This window comes from Astatotilapia calliptera, chromosome 13, assembly GCF_964374335.1.
Source record: "Astatotilapia calliptera chromosome 13, fAstCal68.1, whole genome shotgun sequence".
In the NCBI taxonomy this organism is placed as follows: domain Eukaryota; kingdom Metazoa; phylum Chordata; class Actinopteri; order Cichliformes; family Cichlidae; genus Astatotilapia; species Astatotilapia calliptera.
In genome coordinates, this window is record NC_137434.1 from 22851236 (window position 1) to 22859779 (window position 8544).

The following is an 8544-nucleotide window of genomic DNA, read 5'->3' on the forward strand; positions in this document are numbered from 1 at the left end:
AATAAGCTTCTGGCATAATTCCAGCCAGATATTTGACCACTCTTGGGTAAATTTGGTGATTTCCTGACACAGACTGGGTTTATAAGTGTAGACTTCAGAAGGCCATTTCAGAAGTGTAATGTTAGCCCATAAAATCCATTTTAAAAAACAGTTTGGGATCATTCTCCTGTTGGAAAACCTGTGTCCAAGTTTCAACCTTCTACCTGTTGATTTAAGGTGAAGACCTAACCATGATGCTACCATCACCAAGCTTGACTGGTACACTACTCTTAAGTTTAAAAGGCTCACCTTTACACCTCCAAACACACCTTTTGTCATTGTGGCCACATTTCTTAATCTTTGTCTCATCTGACTATAAAACATTTCTCCAGAAGGTATTTGGCTTGTCCATGTGGGCAGCTGCGCATTTCAGTTGAGCTTGAAGGTGTCAATTTTGAGGCAGGGGCTTTTTACTTGATCAGCATCCTCTCAAGACAGTAGTACTGGTGTTCCAGTAATTTCCAGTTTATGGAAGACCTGGATCCAATCTAATGAGTGCTGTAAAACAATTCCTTTAATGCTGGCAAAGACAAACTACTAGTTGTAATCAGTCATGATCACTTTGGAGTCTTAGCATTAACAAGTTAAAGGACAGTGCAGAACCTTCAGCACCACTTTAGGATTATGTATGTATAGATTTGAGCCTGTCAGTACAGTTTTGACTCTGTGTAGATTAGAGAAAATCAGGTATGCTGTACAATCATTCAATCCCTGGAAAAAGAACAATGCAAAGGAATCATTAAGTTATCATGACTATATGCAGACTTCTGACCGCAACTGCTCGTCTTTCAGTTAAAGGCTTGTAAATGACATTACTGCTAACCCCACTGAAGAACACGATCAAGCTTTCTATTAAAAAAAAAAAAAAAATGTCCGGTTTAAGAATAAAGACAAGCCAGCACGAGTGGTGTTGTGATGTGCCTTTTAATTCCACAGATATATTTTGGCTTGATCAGATTTAACAGCACTGGTAATCAGACAACAGATGTGAATATGCATGGCTGGATGGTGGGTGCTGGAAGCTGAGCGTTAGCCAGGAGGCCACCCCATACTGCGCCCACCGAGAACGTGGATGTGGATGTGGTACACCGACTGGCCTCCGTCCGGCCCATCGTTGATGATAATCCTGTAGCCTTTGGAAAGGCCGGCATCTTGAGCACACTTCTTTGCAACAATCAGCATGTGGCCCAACAACTAAGAGACACACAGAAAGAATGACTTGCATTAAAGTATTAAAAAGGCAAATAGTTCCCCCTAGTGATCACTGATAGAAATATGCCAGGGAAATGATAGTGTGAGATTGTTTATAGTTTATTTCACAAGCAAAAGTCATTACAATGATACTTACCGCAGCATCGTCATCCTCGGCTTGAGAGAGCTGAACAATTGGCTTTTTTGGGACGACTAGGATGTGAGTGGGAGCCTGAGGTGAGACATCAGGGAAGGCTACACACTGAGAGCCAAAGCAAGAAATTAGAAAACAGAATTAGACTGTGCACAATCAAAATTGGAAATAACTGAAAGTTAGCTGAAAACAAAAAATAAAAATATAATTAAAAAATGATAATAACTCAGGTCTTAATAGTACTTAGATAGTTTTACGTGTTTATGCACACCCCAGTATTTGGAGTTAAACACATTAAGGCTGCTTGCTTATCTCAAAGTCATAGTCATGAATATTTGGTCAATACTGAAAATTTTAAACACACATTTTGGAAAAACAGATTTATTAAACTTTAAAAAAAAAAAAAAAAAACAGGAATAAAATTGTCTTTTTTAGGCTAATTTCCATCAACTCTAATTGTAATTTCAGCTCTAAATGAGATGATCATGAGTCACACTCATTTTCTTCCCCACAGCAGATAACCTGCCTCCACCCTATTCCAAGCATCCTCCTCTGTCACACCAACCCTCTGCATGTTCTTCTTTATTAAATCTAATTTCTGTACCTCCTCATCACTCCCAATGAAGAATCTCATCTGCACCTCTAGCTCTACTTCCTGCCTTTTTGTCAGTGCTACTGTCTACGAACACTACATCACAGCAGGCCTCACTGTCATCTTGTAAACCTTCCCTTTCAATCTTGCTGCTATCTTTCTGTCACAAATATCTGAAACACATCAAAGAAAGCAGAATGGGGCACAACAACAAATGTCGACTTCGACAAAATTGCAACTAAAATTCAACTAGTGGCACAGCCCAAGCCTTAATGTGACACAATGTTTACATGTTTTTGTTGCATTTAAGGCGTACAAAAATGTGGAATCTGTAAACATGACAGATATAAATTATCTGGAGTCATCAACTATAGCTCATTACACTGGGAATACAAAGCAGTTCCAAAACTTAGAAATAAAAATAAATATTGCTTTTTTTTAACGCTTTGATTCCCCATTTCACTAATGTCTGCTGCAAATCACTTGATGTTGCTTTATTGTAGGAACCTCACCTTTTAATTTTCCTTGTCTTGCTCTAGCCTACAGCGGCTACATGTTTAACGAGTCCGCAAACAAACAGCACTGGAGTGAACCTTATCACTTCTTGGTGCAAAGCCAACTATCTGTAACTTCAGACGCTGTGTTGCAGCAAATATGGCTATTTTATAAACTTGCAGATTCTTCTGATGTATTACATGATTTCTGCAAGCTCTGCTGCAGCATTTTTAAATGCAAGTAGGCACAAAAACAGCGTTTCTGCAACGCTGAGTTAGCATTAGCTGAACGCCTCCTGCAGGCAGTTGCGGAGCCACGATGAGAAACATTCAGACTTTAAACGTCCTCGTGAATCAAAGTGATGAACGCATACCTGATCGTCTTCATAGATTAGGTTGGCAGGAATCTCTTTGCGTACAATTTTTCCAAATATCGTATCTCCGCCCGGCTTGGCGGTCTGCGCTTTCGCTGTTTCATCAGCCATGTTGACGCAGATGAGCCACGGCTCCCCCACGCAGCTTCCAGTGTCACTAAAATCAGAGCCGATCTATGATAAGAGCCACTCCAATTCCTGTTAATGCCACTGTACAGGCTGCAGTTCAGACAGAGGGGCAGCAGAGGGCGCACGTCCCTCAGTGGATAAGCGTGGACGAAGCTAAATGGTGAAAGTAATTATTTACACCTACTTCCTGATTTAAAAACTTACTAAGTTATTTATTTTTCGCAAACACGGTTTCGATTATACACCCGACTTTAAATAAAACGAGACTCGTGTCCTTTATTCTTTAGTACAATGAAAAACATCGTTGTGCTAGTGAAATGTTAATAAATGCTAGCTTTTACGAGTGCACAAATCCATAGACGTTAGAGGAGCAGTTACACCACACCAAAAAACAATACAAAACGTGTGTATAATAAGAAACGTTAGAAGTTTTCTCTAGCTGCTAGCTTCACTCCCCTATTCAAGACGGCAGTAGCCATAAAAGTGACTCATGGTGCCGTCCAGAAAGTTCTTTTTACTCCAACAGAAATGTTACGGCTGTGACCGTAATTGTGTGTGGATTTGAGTGTCTAGGTGCTCCTCCGGGATTGACGATTTGGCGTTGGTAATGTGTTGTTTTTGCGTGACTGTTATGTGTTTCCTACTTTACTTTGAAAGTCTGTGTCATCTTAGTGTGTTCAGTTTACATTTTCCCTGTCTCGTCAGTTCTGATTTGCCCCAGCTGTGTTTCCCTCCTGTTGTCCATTCCCTGATTGTTCCCTCCATGTATTTAAGCCCTGTGTGTCAGTTGTCATGGTCGCGATCTTCTTCCCCCCCCCCCCCCCGTTGTAAATAAATATCATTTTGCTTTAAAGAAAATGGTGGTCGTTTTGGGATGATTTTTGTGGGGTTTTTTTGTGTTTTTTTTCTTTATTTTTATTTTCCTTATCTTTGTTTTTCTACGTTGCACCCCGGTTGCCTAGGCCGGGGTGTAACATATGGGGGCTCGTCCAGTCGCTGGAGGGTCCGAGGGACCGCTCCAGCCTTCGTTTGTCTTCGCTGGAGGATCCGAGGGACCGCTCCAGCCTTCGTTTGTCTTTGCTGGAGGGTCCGTGGGACCGCTCCAGACTTCATCCGTCTTCGCTGGAGGGTCCGTGGGACCGCTCCACACTTCATCCGCCTTCGCTGGAGGGTCCGTGGGACCACTCCAGCCTTCGTCGTCTGCTGGAGGGTCAGGGGGACCGCTCCAGCCTCCATCAGTTTCATCTGCCTTCGCTGGAGAGTCCGAGGGACCGCTCCGGCCTTCGTCTGCTGGAGGGTCAGTGGGACCGCTCCAGCCTTCGTCAGCCTTCGTTTGTCTTCGCTGGAGGGTCCGAGGGACCGCTCCAGCCTTCGTCGTCTGCTGGAGGGTCAGTGGGACCGCTCCAGCCTTCATCAGCCTTCGTCCGTCTTCGCTGGAGGGTCCGTTGGAGGGACCGCTTCAGCCTTCGTCCACCTTCGCTGGAGGGTCCGAGGCACCGCTCCAGCCTTCGTCTGCCTTCGCTGGAGGGTCCGTGGGACCGCTCCAGACTTCATCCGTCTTCGCTGGAGGGTCCGGGGGACCGCTCCAGCCTTCGTCGTCTGCTGGAGGGTCCGTGGGACCGCTCCAGCCTCCACCAGCCTTCATCCGCTTTTGATCAAACATTTCACTTGGGGTTACATGTTTGATTTTTGGGTGGGGGGAAATGTTACGTTTCGGTGTTGTCAGTGTTTTGTTTTTGCGTGACTGTTATGTGTTTCCTGTTTTACTTTGAAAGTCTGTTGTTATCTTAGTGTGTTCAGTTTACGTTTCCTTGTCTCGTCAGGTCTAATTTGCCCCAGCTGTGTTTCCCTCCTGTGGTCCATTCCCTGATTGCTCCTTCTATGTATTTAAGCCCTGTGTGTCAGTTGGTCATGGTCGCGATCTCCCCCGTGTTGTAAATAGTTGGGTGTTTTGTTGTCAAGAAATAGTTTGTTGTAAATAGCTGTAAATAGATTTGTCGATACTTTCGTTTTGGGATTTTGGTGGTGAGCTTTAGTGGGGGGTTTTTTTGTGTGTTTTTCTTTCTTTATTTTTACTTTTTTCGTGTTGCACTCCGGTTGCCTAGGCCGGGGTGTAACATAGCCTTCGCTGGAGGGTCCGAGGGACCGCCCCAGCCTTCATCTGTCTTCGCTGGAGGGCCCGGGGACCGCTCCAGCCTTCATCCGCCTTCGTTGGAGGGTCCGTGGGACCACTCCAGCCTTCGTCGTCTGCTGGAGGGTCAGGGGGACCGCTCCAGCCTCCATCAGTTTCATCTGCCTCCGCTGGAGGGTCCGTGGGACCGCTTCAGTCTTCATTTGCCTTCGCTGGGGGGTCCGAGGGACCGCCTCAGCCTTCGTCGTCTGCTTGAGGGTCCGTGGGACCGCTCCAGCCTTCATCCGCCTTCGCTGGAGGATCCGAGGGACCGCCTCAGCCTTCGTCGTCTGCTGGAGGGTCAGGGGGACCGCTCCAGCCTCCATCAGTTTCATCTGCCTCAGCTGGAGGGTCCGAGGGACCGCCTCAGCCTTCGTCGTCTGCTGGAGGGTCCGTGGGACCGCTCCAGCCTTCATCCGCCTTCGCTGGAGGATCCGAGGGACCGCCTCAGCCTTCGTCGTCTGCTGGAGGGTCAGGGGGACCGCTCCAGCCTCCATCAGTTTCATCTGCCTCCGCTGGAGGGTCCGAGGGACCGCCTCAGCCTTCGTCGTCTGCTGGAGGGTCCGAGGGACCGCTCCAGCCTTCATCAGCTTCGTTTGTCTTCGCTGGAGGATCCGAGGGCCCGCTCCGGTTTTCCGTTTCCACTGGAGGACCCGTCCAGTCATCAGCGTCGCCTGCGGGACGGTGGCCGGTGCCGTATGGGCTGGACATGGAACAAACATTTTTCGTTGGGGTTGTATGTTTTAAATGTTTGTTTTTTTTGGGTGTTTCCTTGAATTAAACATTTTGGGGTTAATGTTAATTCTTGGGTAAGGGGGTGTTACGGCTGTGACCGTAATTGTGTGTGGATTTGAGTGTCTAGGTGCTCCTCCGGGATTGACGATTTGGCGTTGGTAATGTGTTGTTTTTGCGTGACTGTTATGTGTTTCCTACTTTACTTTGAAAGTCTGTGTCATCTTAGTGTGTTCAGTTTACATTTTCCCTGTCTCGTCAGTTCTGATTTGCCCCAGCTGTGTTTCCCTCCTGTTGTCCATTCCCTGATTGTTCCCTCCATGTATTTAAGCCCTGTGTGTCAGTTGTCATGGTCGCGATCTTCTTCCCCCCCCGTTGTAAATAGTTTGGCGCCTTGCGTTGTAAATAAATATCATTTTGCTTTAAAGAAAATGGTGGTCGTTTTGGGATGATTTTTGTGGGGTTTTTTTGTGTTTTTTTTCTTTATTTTTATTTTCCTTATCTTTGTTTTTCTACGTTGCACCCCGGTTGCCTAGGCCGGGGTGTAACAAGAAACCTGTAAAATATCCAAGAAATGGATTATATGCACCACAACATTTACACTTTTGTGTCCGAAGGGAGCTCTCAGCACAAAACACAGCTCACCAGTGCCCCCCATAAAATGGGAAATCTAGAGAGAGGCCGTTCTCAATCGAATTAGTAGCTCAGTGAAACTACTCTGAGCCCTCATTGGCTACAATCACAGCTTCATTTCCAGCGTCGGCTCTGATTGGGCTCTGACATATGTGACGTCTCTCTACATCGGAAGTGAACACAAGAAGGCAACATGGGCACTCGTTTGAAGGTTAGTATGGGATATTATCGTCTTTTTAAATACCTTTATTGCAACATTGCTTGCATGTTACTTGAAATTGCAGGTGACTGGTAGCATCATTCACAGCTGTTATAAAAGCTGCCTGTTTGTGAATACAGGTTCTGGGCGTTTTTAAAACGCTACACAGGACCAGGATGGCTGTGTTCAAAGATGATGACCGAGCACTGACAGGTGAGTCTGTGAGCAGTATCTTGGACTGATAATTGATGCTTATCAAACAGGAGATGAGTGAACACATGCTCAGCATTCATCAAATGGGTCATTCCTAATGTTCGGTGTCATATGAGCCCCATGAGCGTGTCTTATATTATTAACCCCTCTCTACCATTAAATTGTTTTTATATATATATATACCTAAAATTATTTATTTTTTCAGCTGGACAAACAGCCTAAAATGCCATGTCCCCAGACGTCTTTGTGCAAGTTCAATTACCAGTTTAAGTTATAAAAGTCAAAAGTACAATTTGCAGGGTGGCTGCAATTACAGCAAAGAAAGATGTCGCCTTAGGGCTTTTCACATAAATCCATGACTTTCCATTGAAACCAGCGTTCCACTCTGTTCAGATTGTATACATCCTCATCATTGAAAGAGTGTCCAATGGCCTATAGGTGTAAATAGACCTCACAGTCTGTTTCGATACTCATGACCCATAAGAGAAAACCCTTAGTGATCCCTTAGGCAGCATTTGTCCTTCTTCCCTCCTGGATAGCCTGGAGCTTTCTTTAGGTGTTTTCCCAACTTTGACATATGTCCAGCTGGGATAACCACATTTACAGGGCTTTTTTAAATGTGATGTTCTTCTGCTTGTGTGGCCGCTGTATCTGAGGGAATGAGTGACAAAACAATTCTCCTGAAAACGTTATGTCTGGATTACATCAGTAATGAGGGCCGTGTGTAATAGCAGCATGTACACAGAGTAATAGAAAGGTTGCATTGGAGAGATTTATTTTCATCTAATGAGTGTAAATGAAACCTTTTTTCTGAGCCTTTTGCTGTGAAGTCAAATTAGAACTGCAGAATTGCTCAGGTGACTCGAAATATGTTTGTTTTCTTCTACAAAGCTGCACGATTAAAGATCAATGAGGAGTTTCGGAAAAACAAAAATGAAACGTCAGAAGAAAACATCCAGAAGGTACTGTGAAGCATTTTGATATTTGAAAATAAAATTGACTTTATTTAACTTCTACTTTTACTTTTTTTTTTTTTTATATATATAGCTGATTAAAATGGGCTCAGACGTTGACATCGTCCTTCGACAGAGTGTGGTGCAAATGGAACACGTAGCAGAAGATAAGCTGTGTATGACATGATTTGTCTTTTCTTTTCTTTTTTTCTTTTTATTAAGGAAGTAGCATGTGCATGCAAAGATTACTCATACATCAGGTATCATAATGTATATACTTGCTAATGATTTTTTTCCCTCTAATGATACGATTGTGTTTTTTGTTTTTTGTTTTTTTCTCCTCACTCTCAGTGCTTCGGCCCAGAAATGACCTTCTGCTAGAAAACGTCCCCTATTGTGACAAACCAAGGGAAAAGTCGTGACAAACCATTTGATAACTTCATGATCACCAGGAAAGAGACTATATATCATTTGTTGCCTTTTCATCTTCAGTTTGGCTTTATAGAAGGAACATTAAAAAAATAATAAAATATAAGATCATCTCAACACTTTTGATTCTGCAAGGATCTACTTCGTTCTGTTTCAAGGAATCTGTGCTGGGAAAACTGGATCGTGTCATTTCGTGTACAGCATGTTATGAAATGGAACTGAAACATTATCTGCTGGCTTCT

At 44.2% G+C, this 8544-nt stretch overlaps 2 protein-coding genes across 3 annotated transcripts; one reads left to right on the top strand and one right to left on the bottom strand.

Moving 5' to 3' along the window:
* Positions 1–944: 944 nt before the first annotated feature.
* Positions 945–6546, bottom strand: hint1 (histidine triad nucleotide binding protein 1). Of its 2 annotated transcripts, XM_080287719.1 has the most exons (4): positions 6477–6546; positions 2845–3001; positions 1388–1492; positions 945–1233 (listed from the first exon to the last, which is right to left on the bottom strand). In XM_080287719.1, the coding sequence occupies exons 2-4, from the start codon at positions 2953–2955 to the stop codon at positions 1069–1071; spliced, it is 381 nt and encodes a 126-aa protein (XP_080143845.1). In that variant the 5' UTR covers positions 2956–3001; positions 6477–6546; the 3' UTR covers positions 945–1068. The 2 variants fall into 2 exon arrangements, with proteins under 2 accessions (XP_080143845.1, XP_026045838.1); XM_026190053.2 differs by lacking the exon at positions 6477–6546 and having other exon boundaries at positions 2845–3006.
* Positions 6547–6600: 54 nt separating this feature from the next.
* Positions 6601–8421, top strand: lyrm7 (LYR motif containing 7). Its single transcript, XM_026190054.2, has 5 exons — positions 6601–6719; positions 6848–6920; positions 7812–7882; positions 7968–8049; positions 8225–8421. Exons 1-5 carry the CDS (start codon positions 6702–6704, stop codon positions 8293–8295), a joined length of 315 nt encoding a protein of 104 aa, XP_026045839.1. The 5' UTR covers positions 6601–6701; the 3' UTR covers positions 8296–8421.
* Positions 8422–8544: the final 123 nt, after the last annotated feature.

Excerpts from the sequence above, each read along its gene's own strand:
- lyrm7 (XM_026190054.2), top strand. Across the intron at positions 6,921-7,811 it reads TGATGACCGAGCACTGACAG|CTGCACGATTAAAGATCAAT; the intron begins GTGAGTCTGTGA and ends TCTTCTACAAAG. Across the intron at positions 8,050-8,224 it reads CGTAGCAGAAGATAAGCTGT|TGCTTCGGCCCAGAAATGAC; the intron begins GTATGACATGAT and ends CCTCACTCTCAG.
- hint1 (XM_080287719.1), bottom strand. The coding sequence starts at position 2,955 with ATGGCTGATGAAACAGCGAAAGCGCAGACCGCCAAGCCGGGCGGAGAT. Across the intron at positions 1,493-2,844 it reads TAATCTATGAAGACGATCAG|TGTGTAGCCTTCCCTGATGT; the intron begins GTATGCGTTCAT and ends TTTGGCTCTCAG. Across the intron at positions 1,234-1,387 it reads CCGAGGATGACGATGCTGCG|TTGTTGGGCCACATGCTGAT; the intron begins GTAAGTATCATT and ends TGTGTCTCTTAG.